This window comes from Monodon monoceros, unplaced genomic scaffold (assembly GCF_005190385.1).
Source record: "Monodon monoceros isolate NGI ecotype Baffin Bay Population unplaced genomic scaffold, NGI_Narwhal_1 Super_Scaffold_3, whole genome shotgun sequence".
Classification (NCBI taxonomy): domain Eukaryota; kingdom Metazoa; phylum Chordata; class Mammalia; order Artiodactyla; family Monodontidae; genus Monodon; species Monodon monoceros.
In genome coordinates, this window is record NW_021703780.1 from 88171896 (window position 1) to 88189224 (window position 17329).

At 36.6% G+C, this 17329-nt stretch overlaps 1 protein-coding gene across 6 annotated transcripts in view; it reads left to right on the top strand.

Annotated features, from left to right (window-relative positions):
- The window catches only part of CNTN6 (contactin 6), a 293875-nt gene that overhangs the window by 139092 nt on the left and 137454 nt on the right, over window positions 1–17329 (top strand). For 3 of the 6 annotated variants that reach the window (XM_029243101.1, XM_029243104.1, XM_029243100.1), the window contains 2 exons: window positions 5460–5586; window positions 11496–11671. In XM_029243101.1, the coding sequence (XP_029098934.1) occupies window positions 11530–11671 (142 nt within the window). In that variant the 5' untranslated portion in view covers window positions 5460–5586; window positions 11496–11529. Of the gene's footprint in view, window positions 1–5459; window positions 5587–11495; window positions 11672–17329 lie in introns of those variants that run through there. The other 3 variants (XM_029243102.1, XM_029243105.1, XM_029243103.1) reach the window with 1 other exon arrangement.

The window sequence follows — 17329 nt, forward strand, 5'->3', positions numbered from 1 at the left end:
AGTGGCCATGGCTCACGGGCCCAGCCGCTCCGCGGCATGTGGGATCTTCCTGGACAGGGGCACGAACCCACGTCCCCTGCATCGGCAGGCAGACTCTCAACCACTGCGCCACCAGGGAAGCCCCCTCCTTCATTCTTGAGATCTGTATATTGGTTCATTTTTACCTGGATAGACTTCATTGTTAAGTCATTTCTTTAAGAGTGTTCATTTATGTTATATTCCCTGAGGGTTTTTTGTTTGTTTTTTGATGTTAAAGAATGTTGAATGTCAATAGATTTGAAAGCTATATCAGTGGGTACTAACAGTCATGTCACCCTTTTATTCAGAATACTGTAGACTTTCCCTCACTGTCTTCTGGTATAGAATGCTAATGCTACTATTATAAAATCTGAAATTAATCTGATTTTATCTTTCACTCTTTTAAGTAATTTTCTGTTTCAACCTGGTCTTCTTGCAAAGTCTTTCTTTAAGTTTGAACATCAGTCACTTAACTAACACATGCTTTGGTGTTAAGTCCTCTCTCTAAAATGACTCTGGAATGTGGTGTATTCGTTCAATTCACAGGAAGTTTTCTTGCTAATATCTTTCAATACATTTGTTTGTCTATCTCAGTGACATCAAGGATCTTTATGTTGGATCATCTTTTATCTATCTTTCTTATCCATTACCTTCTCTTCCCTCTTATCTGTGTTTTTAAAATTGTATTCATCACAATTATCTCTAATCTTCTCTTTATGTCAGTAAACTGACTTTTAGTAGGTATCTGTTTTGTTTCTTGCCTGTTTTAGTTGATTTATTAATTCTTTAATGATGCTCTTTTGGTTGCAATTTTTATGTTTAAGTTACATCCTAATTTATCTGATTCTATAGTTTGTCTTTTTCATCTTGCCATTGAGTTACATTTTTTGAATTCAGGTTCTTACTCTACTGTGTGAAAAATTTTGAGAAATTTCCTAGGATTCCTTGAGTTATATTTTCTTCTAGATTGGATATTTTGTCTATCTTTGGCATGCTATGTTTTTCACTTTTATTGTTGCAATACATGTCCATACTTACTATTCCACTTCTTTTCATTTGCTCATACTTGAGGAACTGTGTGCAGACAACTCAGTCATTCCTTTATAGAAAGGGATATTTTTAAACATTCTTCTCATCATATCAGGGAACTGTTTGTTTTCTTCCTTTTAGCTCCATTTTGGAGGCTGAATACCCACATATCATGAGTACCCCCATTTTGTAGCCTGAGGGAATACTGGGATTGTGGGAAGCTCAGCCTTTAGCAGAATATCTGGGTGCTTCTATTTTAAGGTTTTTTTTTTTTTCTTTTTTTTTTTTTAGTGGTTTGTAGCAAGATTATTGGTGGAAGAGTCATAGGTATACTTTATTGGGGAAATGCGTCATTTTTTGGTTGGGCTTTAGAGATTTTACCAAGTGAATATATAGGCGTGAAACTATTAGTCTGTGAAACAGAGTCAGCTTTACTATTCATGCTTCTCTGCTTCACTCTTTTTTCTCCAGGAGCCCTGTCTACTCCTCTCTTCAACCAGAAGAGAAAACAGATTAAAACACACTATGCGTGTATATACAAATCTGCTTAACTCCAGAATTGGAGGCTGTTATGAGAATTCTCAGAATTTTGTCATTTCACCAGTAAATCTCACAGAGGTCAGGGATGAGATTAAGATGTCAAGAACTCTTTCACCCCTCTGAGCCTGGACAAACTCTTCTTATGCACAAATGTTTTTTTCTGTTGTTTCTTTGCTTATTTTGATTATTTTTAAGCCAATGGCATTGGAATTTGTCCCTTTTCTTATTCAGACACTGTTAATTTGTTTGTTGTTTATTTATAATTCCTTGTGCATTTCATCAGGTACTAGAGTAAGGAAAGTCTGTATTACATGTTTAACTCACTTTTTCTCAATTAGCCTTTACAAAAAAACAAAGATGTAAGATGTATTGCTACTTTATAGTTAAGAGTTATAACTTGTCCAGCATTATACAGCTAATAACTGTCTGCACTTCTAGGTAAATAATGGAGTATACTAAAATTACAATTTAAGATAAAGTTACTAAATTAATATTTTACCTGGGTGCAAATATTCTGGAAGAAAGAAATAGATCTGAGTGGATGGTGAAAACAGTGAGAGAATCAAGATGCCTAAGTTTAACTTCCTCCTATCTCTCAACACAGATGGTGAATTTGGAAAAGATGATTCAACTTCCTGGGTTTTAGTTTCCCTTTCCCTGTGTGTAATAATAATAAGGATGATGATGATGACAATAATGATGGTAATTTTCACAATTTGATGATTATACATTTACATGTACCAGGCACAATGTGATATACTTTATAAGTAATATGTCATTAAATCTCAAAATAACCATCTGATATACAGAGTCTATTTTGTCAATGAAGACTGCAAATTTCACAAATCCACTGAAGCCCATTTGATTCAAGGGCACATGCTATTGACCACTAGCTCTATTGTCTTTCCAAACCAAGAAGTCTGGCCTGAATGGTCTACAAAAGACCTACCAACTTTGAGATTCTCTAGAGCTGTGGTTGGTATCAGAGGAAATGACCATGCTCATACATGACCCTCAGGTAGAACTACTAGAGTTCTGGACTGGGTGTCCTAAAATTAAATCCTAACATGATGAGGTTTTTGCTTTATGTATTCATTTGCACATTTTAAAAACAAAGAATTTAACCTAAAACATAAGTACCGAACTGTTCCTCCTCCTTTCCTCCAAATCTTTCTTTCTTAACTATTCAGTGCAAATGCCATGAAGTGGGGCTCTGTAAGGTAGGCATCCACATGAATGTGGATGATGAGCACCACAGTAGCCCAGCATGAGTTGTTGGAGCCTAAGAGTGGTGAGAAGGTCAGGCATGCAGGACAAGGGGTAAGGCAGTGGTGGCCCAGTGGAGTGGCAGAGCCCGAGGAAGGTGAGAAGGGCATGCCCTTACTGAGGTGGCCTGGCACAGGCTATCAGAGTCTGAGAAGCCTGAGGAGGGTTCCATTGCCAGGAGAGGGTGGTGAAGGTAGAAACCTGGAAGCTAAGCGAGTGAGGACAGAGTCTCCACAGGGAAAGGGCATTCCAGGGTGACGTGATAGATCCTCAAGGATGTGAGAAAGTTATCCACTTTGGAATATAACCATGCACAGATTGTCAGCGGTCAAGAGGAAAGACAGCATCCACACAGGAGGGAGACCCTGCACAGGGTCAGAACATGAGTGAGGTGAGGAGGTAGGAGACAGCTTACAAGTGGTGTCAAAGAAGGTATGGGAGTAAAACTTGCAGCAGGTATCAGAATCTGTACAGGGTGAAGAGGAGCTTCACATAGGGGAGAAGGTGTTGACAGTAACTGGAGGTTAGTTACATACAAGGAGATTGAACAAATTCATAAATACACTGAGAATAGTGGAAACCAGGGTTCTCACAGCTGGAACAGGGAGTTAAAAATATAGACAGAGGACTTCCCTGGTGGCTCCGTGGATAAGAATCTGCCTGTCAATGCAGGGGACACGGGTTCGATCCCTGGTCCAGGAAGATCCCACATGTCGTGGAGCAACTAAGTCCGTGAGCCACAACTACTGAACCTGTGCTCTACAGCCCGCAAGCCACAACTACTGAGCCTGCATGCTGCAACTACTGAAGCCAGCGTGCCTACACCTGTGCTCTGCAACAAGGGAAGCCACCACAAGGAGAAGCCCGTGCACTGCAACGAAGAGTAGCCCCCGCTCACCACAACTAGAGAAAGCCGGAATGCAGCAACGAAGACCCAACACAGCCAAAAATAAATAAAATTAAAAATACATACATAGACAGAAAAAACCTATAATAAACCCACTATAAATCACCATAGATAGATAGAAGTATGGAATAAGAATATACACACACACACACACATATATACATATTTACATAAATATATGTCTGTATATAAAATTATACATATGCATACTTATATATATTCATATGTGTTTATAAATTCATATAAGTATCTATATGTATGTATTCACACATATAATCTATAAAACCTACACACACACACACACACACACACACACACACACACACATGCAAACACTGAAAATCCTCAGAGCAAGAACACCTCAATAACAATAAGTACACTTAGTTCCAGATCATGGTTTCTACATACCATTCTCTAATAAAAGGAACAAGGTTTTCTTAGGGGGGAAAAAAGACTACTCCGATGGCTGGAACAGGAGAAATGCAAGGTGATTCTGTAACACTTTCTGGTACCAGAAAGTAAAGAATAGTATAAAGAATGATAGGCCCACGTCAAAAAGATGAAGAAACCAACTTGAATGGCTCCTGCTGGCCAAATCAGTGATGATTTGGGCAACAAAATACATAGTAATGGATTATAACTTTAATAAAATAAGAAACGATGGATTCACAGTGATAGAGTAGATCATACTGATAGAAATATATAAATAAAAAATTTAAATGTTCAGTAAGGAACAGTATATTTACATTGTCTCAAAGTCCCTAACCACAAAATGTTTACCAATTATAAAGTGGGGGAAACAAAGCAATTTTATAGTGGAGAAGTCTAGCAGGCAGCAGCACGTTAACCAAGTGATCAAAGTTAATTTCAGCAGAAATAGGACAAACAGAAGTCCTGCACTATCTGGTAGGATACAATCTGAAGCACACAGCATTCCTGAATCTAACTGTAATGAAACAGCAGACAAAGTGGTGCACCCAGTGGGTGAGGGGAATGGAGGGACAAGATGGCAAGACAATGTGATCAATATACTCTGGCTGGTGAGGACCAGTCATTTTCATGGTGATAATTTTTAAAAATAAGAGCCAGTTTTCTCATTGGTTTTATTAATATTTTTAAAATCTTTATAGACCCTTTTTATTACCCATACCCTCAGCACACAGCTCCTACCAGGACCCCTACCCTGTCGTCACTCAGATAAGCCCAAATTGAGTGAAACTTTACCAGATCAGTGCCTTGTAATTTTCGAAGGTACCAAGGTGAGGAAAACCAAGGAAAGACTGGGAAATTGTTCTGCATTGAAGGAGACTAAGAGGAGAAAACAACTAAATGAAATCTGTGATTCTCTACTGGATCTTTTTGCTATAAACTATTTTATTAGGGAAAATGGAGAAATGGGATCTGAAGATTAGATGCTAGTATTGAATCAATATTAATTCCTTGATTTTGATTTTATTGTACGCTTTGTAGGAAATATAAACTAATTTATTTGGGATGATGTGGCATGAATTTGCAAAATTACTCTAAATGGCATGGAAAGAAAATTTTTGTACCATTTCTGAAACATTTTCCGTATGCTTGCAACTATTTCAAGATAAAATGTTTTTAAAACTATGTATTGACTTGATGTCTAATTCAGACTTGCATTCAAAACAGGGTCAGGTTTTTTTCATGTGGTGTAATTCTTTTCTTTTTCCAGGTGATGGTCGTTTGAGCCGTCCTATTTTTACCCAGGAACCACAAGATGTTATTTTTCCTTTGGATTTGTCAAAATCTGAAATCATCCTGAATTGTGCTGCTAATGGTTACCCTTCACCCCATTATAGGTAAAGTTCTACTTCTGAGTACCACACTGCTTGTTTTTTTTTCTTTGTCTTCGGAGTAAAATATACGCACAATAAAGTGACTTAATTTGAAGTGTACAGCTCAAAGAATTTTTACATAGGTATACAGCTGTGTGCCCACCACTCAAATGAAGATATGGACATTTCTGGTACGGCAAACTGTTCCCTCACGCCACTTGCCAAGTGATGACTACCCCACCCCCACCCGCAGCAACCACTATTATGAATTATTGATTAGGTCTGCTTAGAACAGTTATTCTTGAGATTGGTGCCATGCAGTGCCATGTTATGAAGAGAACTGACAGAGGAAAAGAAAGAAAGAAAACGGAACGAAAGAAGAAAGGAAGGAAGGGAGGAGGGAAGGAATACAGGAAAAAAGAAGAAAAAATAAAGGGAAAGGACAGGAAAAGATTTGTTTCCCCAATATGAAAGACAATAAAGCACAAGTTCATTTTGTACTCCCTTCCCCACAATTTGGAGCCACTGCCTCAGTTGCCCCATATACAACGCCTGTGAAAATGTTCCCCTAAAAGGAATTAATCCAGATGGAAACTTTATTTTATCCAACTAATTTTTGTGGCTCCACTGACATGTTCCATCACCCAAAAAGCACTGGTTTTAGAAAAACATGTTGAAGACAGCTATGCACCATCTAATGCAGAAAAGGAATTTTCATTCTGGGCAAGTAGAAAAATATATATTTGCTCCTCACATATTACCTCTGAAATAATAAGGCAGAAAGTTCTGTAGTGTTTCAGTTCTTAGAATATTGCTGTAAAGGCAGAATCTGATCCACCTTGTGGGTGGACTTCACAAATTTAAAAATATATGCATGTATATATTATGCTTATATAAATCATAAAGATATTTTGTTGGTAAGAACTGCATATGCAGTGTGAATATAGGAAAAGTAGAATAAATATTAAAATCACTATTGATTTTAAAATCACTATTGGCTTTGGGATTTTAAAAGCATTTTTTTAAAGTCTTAATTTTTAGTGGTTAAGTTAAATCATCACACACAAAAAGCAACAATTTCAGTCCATTTTGGCAAAATAAGCTGGCTTGGAGTGATTTTTATGTTCCATTAAAAATACCAAATTTCTATGTATAATTACTTTGATCATAAGATTGTCTAGATTAACTAGCTAAATGACTTAAATGCACAAAGTTAAAGAGAACTCTCCTTTACATTGTATTTTGTCAAAAGAACTTCAGAATTTGTTTTTTACAACAAAAGAGCTGAAAAACTGTGTCTCACTACACTTTATTAAAGCTTTCCTATCTTTAGGGCACCCAAACCAATAAAGTCCATCTGGATGATGATTACTTAGTTTATAAATTGGTTCACCCAGTTCATGGTTGGTGGTTTGTTTTCCTTAAATAAAGAGTTATCTTACTTAACTTAAAATTTGGTTAAATATATAAAAATGTGATTAACACATTTTTCAGGATCACCTTACAGTTTAAGTTGGAATTTTATTTTTGAAAGCCAATTTGATTGATCCTAAAGATTGACAGAATTTGTTAGAGAAAGGAAAAAAAAAGTATGAATCCCTATAAAATAAGAAACATTTGCTAAGTATAAGTAAGATAAATCATCAGTCAATCATGTACTTATATAAAAATGTCTATTGGCTTATAACAGGCCGAAAGATATAAAACAGTGATTCTCACAACAATTTGCTAATATTATCTATGAAGAAATACACTGAATGAAGAGATTGCAAATTCCAGTCTTGTGAAATGGCTTCTGTTTCTAACATACTTAAAAATTAGGAGGCTAAAGACAGGTAATTTAGCTTCTTATTTCCAATCCCCATAACCAGGTTTAGCTCGACTCTAATATCATGGTATAAAATACTCATAGGCAAGAGGCTTTGAAAAAAGAGTGAGAACAAAACCAAGTTTTTAATGCTTAAATGTCAGACTAAGACCCAATTTTCTTGATAATAAAGCAAAGGGCAGAGGTATTTCAGACAATGCACATTAGCAACAAAATACAAAATTTAGTTTTAATATGATCCTTTCTAACTTAAAATTTATTTTTAAAAAACATCGTAACTGTATTCATCTTAGATTGTGTGTGTGTATATGAAATAGAGGGACAATCTTTATGATTCAGGGTCTAACATTATTTGAGGTTATTTGGATATAGTGTGAAGCCGTATTAAAGAGCCTTTGACTTAGATCCATTCCATATGTGACCTTGGAATAGTCATTTCTTTCTCCTGGCATTGGATTCCTTATCCACAAAGTGAGGGTGTGGTTGACTTTAAGGTGTGTTTTATTCCTTTTAGTAAATTCCTTTAGCAAATGAAATCTCATAGGAGAAAATAAGCAATATTTAAAGCAGAACTTTGGAAACAGTTTAAAAGTAACTTGCCTGAAGTCACTTACAGTTAGAGTCAACACCTTCACAGACAAGATTTCAGTAGAAAACAAGAAGATACAGATGTCAGGCAAGTTGGCACAGAAGTTTTCCCATGGAAAGGATCATTCTTTATTCTTTAAAAGACCAGGCAACACATGGCAAATAACATCTAACCAGGAAGCTTTGTTAAGGGAAGGAAAATGGGTTATGCAAAAATGTACTTGGGTAGGATTGCTTATACTTTAAAAAGTTTAGGAAAATCAGATAGTAATGAGCTTAGTTCCAGCTCAGAATATATCTTTCATTTGGGAAAATGAAGCAACACACACATAAATCATTTTTACATTGGATACACTCTCTATCAGATACACTATCTTTGAATGTCATAGAGGATTTCTAACACATGTTCTCTGGACCTGGTCACAAGAGGAGGTTCCTTTCTGTAATTTAATCTACTCCAGTCACAAAGACATTCTTAAGTCTGGAGAAGCTCTAGGTCTCTGAGTAAAAATCATAAAAGTAGTTACTCTGCCCTTCTATTCTTTTTATTCATTTCCTCACTTGATCTTCTTAACAACCTCATGTGATAAAGCAGGATATTTTTATTGTGCAAATTTTATAATTGATGGATATGATTTTTGGAGAAGTCATTACTTGCACAAGCATACACAGCAAAGGAACGTCAAAGTTAGGCCTAGGACTCTTTCCACAGGGTCAATGGAGCCAAGTTTAGTGCACATTACAATCACCCAGAGAGACTACTAAAAAATTTACATTTTGAAGTTCTTCAAAGGTCTAGGGATGGGCCCAGAAATAGTGCTCCATGTAATTCTAAAGCAAGGCTCAGTTGTGAAAAACACTCACGTGCACACACACACACACACACACACACACACACACACACTCATGCATTATCACAGGCCAGCAAACAAATATAGCCCCCAGCCATTATATTCTTAACTACTCAATAGGGAAGGATGTTCACCAGAAAAAGATCAAGATTTTAGTTCAAATCCATATGTTTCATGGAATTAATATGATATTAAGGCAGATGCTTAAAATAATCATCTATAGCATATTTCCTAGTTTGCATCATGGGATAATTCTCCTGGGCATGCAATTCTATCCGTAACGTTTGTATGACAATCACTTGAATTCATTAATACTATTTCTCCATTGATTTAAACATATTAATTAGGACAAAGCCCACACCACGACTTGAACCCTTGATCTACATGCACAGTTTAATAATCATTGTACCATAGTGATTAGAATGATTATGGGGATACTGTGAAAAATTCATTTGCTGCAGCTAAGCCAACAACTTTGAATTTGTGTTGAAAAACAATTACTGAGCTTAATTAGGAGCATATAATGATGACAGCAGTTATTTCAGTGATTGATTCCAAAATTAAAGAGAGCTGGCAAACTAAGTGCTGTATAGCCTTTGCATTGAAAATGAAAGGGAACACAAAGGTTAAAAGACCATGTAAGACAGTATTACAGTGCTGGCAAGGAGAATATTCGAGGCTTCAGATAGGCCTAAAAAATAATAGTTTTCTCCATTTTCTTCTTCTGAAATTGAGAACAAGAGGCCAAACAAATTTCTCTAGAAAAAAATTTGGCAGATAGCTCAGGCAAATGAAATATACTATTTTTGACTGTTGTCTTTCAACTTCCTTTATTAAAATGAAGTTGAGGTGCACAAGAATTGGCTAAATAATTTAAAAGTGACAGAGTTTGTTCAAAACCTCTGGATGATTTGATATCTGGTCAATCACTTCTCATCTTTAATAGGGTAGATTACCTAAGTCCGTATTTCTTTTCTACTGTTGTAGATATTTGCCAGACTTTTTCCATGGGATGTTTCAGAATACTCCTAAAAAAGTCAATGACATCTGGAATAATGCTATAAAATGTCATTCCTTTCTTACAGTTAGCTACCTCTACCAAAATAAGGGAAGAAACTGCAAAGCTGGCATAGACCCTACAAAAATGATTTGGAAATTGGCTATATTACATAGGAAGAGGCCACTCACTTGTTTTTCTGACTGATTATCTTAATTGAATAGTTTAAAACGGGCTTCCCTGGTGGCGCAGTGGTTGAGTGTCTGCCTGCCGATGTAGGAGATACGGGTTCGTGCCCCGGTCCGGGAGGATCCCACATGCCGCGGAGCGGCTGGGCCCGTGAGCCATAGCCGCTGAGCCTGCGCGTCTAGAGCCTGTGCTCTGCAATGGGAGAGGCCACAACAGTGATGAGGCCCACGTACCACAAAAAAAAAAAAAAAAAAAGAGGTTAAAATATCTCTTTTTTTAAATGCTTTGTATGACTACACACAGCTTGTGCCCTAGAAATGTATCTGTTTAAGTATGTAATATTCTTATTTCAAAATGTCTGAATATTTTGATGGAAGTTAGGGGTTGCAAGGTGGGGGAAGTGAGTCCAGTTAAAGATAATTACTGGCTATTCATTCATCTTAAAATGACCAAATGCAATTTCTAAAACATCTTATGTTTCTTTGAAAATAAATATAACTGTTAGGCCTTTCTGATACTTAATTCATGTACAGAAAGATTGTTGACTAATAGGTAAGCCAAGAAACTTTTTGCAGCCTAAAATAGAAACTTCTCAAACTGCATTTGTTTTTGTTAAGGTATAATTTTAGTTTGGCATTTCTAAATACTGTTGAAATATTTCTAAATACTGTAGAAATACTGAAAAATATTCAGTATTTCTAAATACTGTTGAAATTAATTTTCCTAGTAAGAGACTAACAGAGACAATCATGTTCTAAAGTAGTCTGGTTATTTTTGTTTTGTTATCGGCCTCAAATTGGCATTGTAAAATCTTTGCTGGCTTTCTTTGTGCCATTTCTAATATATTTTTCTTGGATTTCTATGTCTAAATCTTTTTTTTTTTTTTTTTTTGCGGTACGCGGGCCTCTCACTGTTGTGGCCTCACCCGTTGCGGAGCACAGGCTCCGAACGCGCAGCCTCAGCGGCCATGGCTCACGGGCCCAGCCGCTCCGCGGCATGTGGGATCCCCCCGGACCGGGGCACGAACCCGCATCCCCTGCATCGGCAGACTCTCAACCACTGCGCCACCAGGGAAGCCCTGTCTAAATCATTTTTGACATTCAATTTTGCAGTATCAGTTGTGCGTGTTCAGGTATGGTACGTGTTATTTGAAAAGTTGCTATAGGAATAGGGCGGCCAGGTTTATTGACTGAATGTCTACTTTTTATTTCTCATGTCAAGAGTTCTATTGCCTCTTTGTACACATTTGGGTGAATGTTCATAATCTGTAAAGAGTAGAAGATCTTCAAAATAACATAGTTATTGATATCACAGAGCTCATGAAGACAATTATCTTCGATGAAACTGGTGGGATGTATCCACATAAAACCATGTTTTGTTTCATTTTAACAGTCTCAGGAATTACAGGTGCATGTTGTTTAACACAGGAGTGGTCAACTCTGTATATCAGAAACATGATTTGATTTTTTTTTCCTTGAAGGTGGAAGCAAAATGGCACAGATATTGATTTTACCATGAGCTATCACTACAGGTTGGACGGAGGCAGTTTGGCAATCAGTAGCCCCCGCACAGATCAAGATACTGGCACGTACCAGTGCCTGGCCACCAACCCTCTGGGAACAATTCTGAGCCAGAAGGCGAAGCTCCAATTTGCATGTGAGTTTGTGGGAAAAATCTATAATCTTTACGTTTCTAAAAATATATTTTTATTATAATCATAGTAGAAAAAAATCCAGCTTTGCCAATCATGTGCTCTTTGAGAGCAAATATGAATTTATAGAGGCAAAAAGTTTTAACAGTGTGCATTTTGTGAATTCAGACTCCTGGGGATAGCTGAAATCTATTTCAAAAAAGGAAGGAAATATCAGTGTTATTGTATTTCGTGAATTATTTTTAGAAATATCTGTGAAAGTTCCAGATATACATATTAAGATAAAGATTATATATATTACTCTTTTTCCTTTTTCTTTTGCATTGGGTATTAGTATGCAGAGCACACGAAGCAAAAGCTGAGGGCAGAGATGTCTTTTGGGGGAGGCAAGTATTCTCCCAGGAAAAGTGATCATGCATCCACAGTTTGATGTAGGTGGAAATAAAGTAGTTGCCAAAGGCAGACTTTGTATTAACTGTAACAATGTCCAGCTGCGTCACAAAAATGTCATCCAAATAATTACCTTGGTGACATTTGAGGACATTAGCAGATGAACAACAGACATACTGCTCCTTATATAGTTTTTTTTGTAGTGTTTCCAGGGGCTGAAATATTTCATATTGGATCCAGGGAAAGCCTTGTTTGAAAGTAATTACATCTGTTGATATGGATGAAGTAGAAGCCTTAAATGTCTCCTTTTGTACCCCCTCCCTGACCCAATCCCTACCCATGTCCACCTCAGAGGATATATCAGGGGCCAAAGCGTGAGAAGCTACTCTTTGCAGCCCTCATGAAAAGGTCTATGCTTCTGTTACTTTGAAAAAGTAATTATTTTGAAATTTAAAAAATAAAATATATGTCCAAAGCCCACCTTGTAGAACTACTTTAGTCATCACTAGATATATAAATTAACAATTGGGTCTGTTTCCCATTCCAAATCTTGTGTTCCAAATATGCCTTGTTCTACACATAGTTCCCCAATGTTGACCATTCTGGGGATGGCATTGTTTTTGAATATGTATATAAGCATATTCAGAAATAAGTACACACACACGTACGTATATATATGCATGCGGTCATAAATATACACACATTATACATATGTACATATATGTATGTGGTCCTATATATACACACATACACATGTATACATACACACAAACGTTACTAAGTGTATCTGAATGTATTTATATCTGCAGAAATCAAAGGATAATGCAAACGTTTATAGAGCTAAATGGAATCTGAACAAAGGCTGATGGCTGCTTGAACCTTATGGTAAAGATAAACACAATACCTGATGTCTGCATTTCAGCTAAGACCAGCACTTGGAAAAATAATAGCAAGCAAAATACTAATAAGAAACTTATTTTACAGAAGTAAACAATTGCTCCATAAACTGTCAATGATCCTGCCAAAAGAATTATATCTCCTACTTGGATAGGTGATAACCCTAGAAGATACACATGATTTGGATCAGATTGCATAAGAATAAATTTGACTTTCTGGCAAAGGAAAACACATACAGCACATTTATTTGCTATACCCTGGAGTTTCTCTGAAGCTATGGATTCTATCCATTCTTGAAAATAACTGAATACTTACGATGAAAATTAATGCACTATGCTTTACATGGCCATCTATTTCCTCCTCTTTGTTCCCCTTCTTAAACAAAAAATATATTTTTTTATTCCCCTATATTATTTTTTCCTCACCTTTTTTCTGCTTTTAAAAATATGTGTAACTAGAAGTTTTTCAAAGTTAAATCATATTTTCTCTTTGCTGAAAAAAGAGGAAAGGTTTCAATTAAGAAGAAATTGTATGCTTTCATTTGGATGAACGGGAAAATCAATTCTTCTGTCCTTGCTGACTTTCTTGTCTCTTCACAAAATTTTCCTTTTTTTGAGTTGAAGGTGTGTGACTGTTGATCCCTAAAATCGTTTCTATTACTATTCATGCAGAAAGAAGAATGGCCTACATCCATTAGCTGATCTTTCTCCTGCAGACTTAAAGGATCTTATGTTCCAAGTCTTAAACTTGAAAACAAGAACAAAAACAAAAAAAGAACCATATCATTCTGCCTTTCATGTCCAGTATCTGTAGTGGTCCCACGCCTGAAACATTTCCTGCTAAGTCCATGGAGAGATTTGGTTGAGTGTAATTATCTCTTGAATCAACCCTAAACATAACCAACATATTTTAATCACCTATAAAGTATCTCCCTTCATTTCCTGTATTTCATAAGTACTCTCGCCACCTTACTTAAGTCAGTTGTTCATTCCAAGTAGTAAATAACTTCTTTTCAAAAGGTGAAAATACCAGGTCTAGCTTTGCCACTGCTATTATGCAACTCTGAGTGGTTTACTTTTTGTACAAATGAGCACAAAGATCTTAAAGATGAATCGAAAAATGTTGATGGGGACTTCCCTGGTGGCACAGTGGTTAAGAATCCGCCTGCCAATGCAGGGAACATGGGTTCCAGCCCTGATCCAGGCAGGAAGATCCCACATGCCGTGAAGCAACTAAGCCCACGAGCCACAACTACTGAGCCCACGTGCCACAACTACTGAAGCCCATATGCCTAGAGCCCGTGCTCCACAACAAGAGAAGCCACTGCAATGAGAAGCCCATGCACCACAATGAAGAGTAGCCCCAGCTCACTGCAACTAGAGAAAGCCCACGGGCAGCAAGGAAGACCCAGTGCAGCCAAAAATAAATAAATAAATTAAAACATCCTTTAAAAAAGAAAAAAAAACACCATAAGTCAAGGCATAGACCATGGAAAAAAGCAGAAAGCTTTCTATTAAAAAAAAAAAAAAAAGTGTTGATGACTTACAGCCCAGAAGACTCCACTTACAAATTCTTTCTTCTAATCTCATTTAAGAGATACAGGATATTAATTTTGCAAAATAGGTTTTCTGAAATTTCATTCAAAGAAATTACATTTGTATCCACATGCAAATATATGCATATGCATAATCTCATTAATAAGGTTACTCTTCCAAAAAGAGAGGAAGGGAAAGAGAGAGGCAGAGAAATAGAGAGACAGAGAGAAGAGAGGCAGAAAGAAAAAGAGAGAACGTAGTAGAAGAGAAATATCCAATTGGGAATTTGTTTCTCTATGAAAACATCCTGAACATCACTAATCAGTACAGAAATACAAATCAGAGCCAGAAAATGCTGCTTCACACTCATGAGGATGGCTATTATTTTAAACACACACACACACACACACACACACACACGCAGAAAATAACAAGAATTGGCAAGGATGTGAAAACATTGGAATCCTTGTGCATTACTGGTACGAATGTAAAATGGTACATCTACTGTGGAAGACAGCATGGCAGTTCCTTAAAAACTTGAACATAGAATTACCATGACACAGCAATTCCACCTCTAGGTAAATGCCCCAAAGGATGGAAGGGACTCAGGCAGATGTTTGTATACCCATGTTAATAGTGGCATTATATATAACAGGTAAAAGGTAGAAAGGACCCAAATGCCCATCAACAGATAAATGCATTAACAAAATGTGTATAAACATACAACAGAATATTATTCCACTTTAAAAAGGAAATTTTATAATTCTATTACATGCTACACCATGTATGAACCTTGAAAACATTTTGCTGAGTGAAATAAGACACACACAAAAGGATACTTATCGTAGGATTCCATTTATATGAGGTAAGTAACTAGGCAAATTCCTAGACAGAAAGTAGAATGGTGGCTTCCATGGAGTAGGTGAAGGAAAATGGGGAGTTATTGTTTAATGAGTACAGAGATTTAGTTTGGATTGATTAAAAAATTCTGGAGATGGATGGGGATTATACAACAATGTGAATGTACTTAATACTAAAGAATTGTACACTTAAAATGGTTTAAATGGTAAAGTTTATGTTATACATATTTTACCACAAGTTTTTAAAAAGTGATATCATCAGAATTCAGTGGAATAAAAGTAATCATTTCAGTTGGCTTTTTTTCCTCCCATAATTATCAAAAAAAAAAGAGAGTAAGTTTTCCTTATTAAGTATCTGTTCTGTTTCTTTGCACAGAAAAAGTAGAATCCAAATGCAAGTCTCCAACCAAATGGAAAGTTTCTAAATTGCAAGAGCCGCACCCTCAACTTAATTTGAGTTCTCACCACTACTTTCATAAATTTTCAACATTGTCTATTTTGCTAGAAAGGCTTTTGTACCTTTCTGAACATCGCAACAATGGTGGTCAAATGCTAATATTTTCAATACAAACAGATCTGAGTTCAAATTCTATCTTTGTAAAACAACCAGTAGTATGATATTACTTAATATTGTTAACAATATTAAGCCTCTTTTATGAAATGTATACAATGAGAATTACAGCAGCATCCATAGGACAGTGAAATGGATTAACTGAGGTAACGAATGTGAAACCCCTGGTCCCTTATAGGCACTCAGGAAACGGTAACTCTAATTCTTCTTTTTATATTTTCATTTCCTCTCTCAAGTTGGCCAAACATCTACATATTTCAAACTGCTACCGTTACTCGTAAAAAAACTAGTTTACATTTTAAAACTTTCTCCAGACCAGCTGTTCCCTTGTTTTCAAGATTTTTAGGTATTTGACATATATTACCTTTCTTGAACTGTGGAACAACCATAAGAGGAAGATGCTATTGTTGTCCCCATTTTACAGATTAGAAGCCTGAGGCTCACTGAGATTGGGATTTTTAAAAAAGTATATTGTTAGAGAACCAGTTGTAACCTGAGTATAAAAGTTCAGATTCTAAAACTTATGGCTTTTGTGTTAAGGTATTCAGTCCTTTTCAAACACTGCCCACACAAATTATGTGGACCTTTTTTCTTTATTTCATTTGCTATTGGTATAATCATTGCTGAAATAATAAGCCATATCTGTAGGACAGCAACCTTCACAATAAGCCTGGTGGTAGATGCTGTTGGTGCCGGGTCCAGATCCCTTTTAACGGGCAGTGGGCCCAGCTGTTAATGCCCACAGCTGCCCCTGTTCTTCAATGCATGCCCTAGAGCTCCCCATGGGGTCAGGATGGAGCTAGACAACAGCTGAGACACCTTCTTGCTTAGCCCCTTCCCTTGCTCTATCCAGTTTCCATCCCTCCATTTCTCCTGGGAGTGCTTCCTCAATAAATCAACACCCTGAATCTCTGCATCAGACTCTGCTTCTAAGGAACCCAAAGTAAGGCAGACACTAAACATTTAACATACTTGATCTTCTTCTTGACAGAGAAATTGGGTCCAGAAGCCCTAATACGAATTTCCATAGGTAAGAACAAAGCTATACATCAAAATAAAATTGTGTCAACAACTCTGCTTCCTACCAGTTGGCAGTCAACTGTATAGTGCCACTTTGACCTTCAGAACAAATGAATTATGAACAGCCTTTCAGTAACTAACTTGTCCATGGGAGAGACTCTGTAGGTAAATACATTTAGATAGTTGATGACTTTTGTTTGCAACTTCTGTCCTGATGTTCAGAAATTCAAAAGCACCCTTGGAGTTTATATTAGACTCAGCCTGTTAGAGTCTGCCTCACCTTGAATCATCCCACCATGAAACCATCCTGAAATGCAGCCCAAATATAAAAAAAACTCTGTTAAGAAAAATCCTCCTAAATCAAATTTGTCTTTAACCAGCTATGTTACT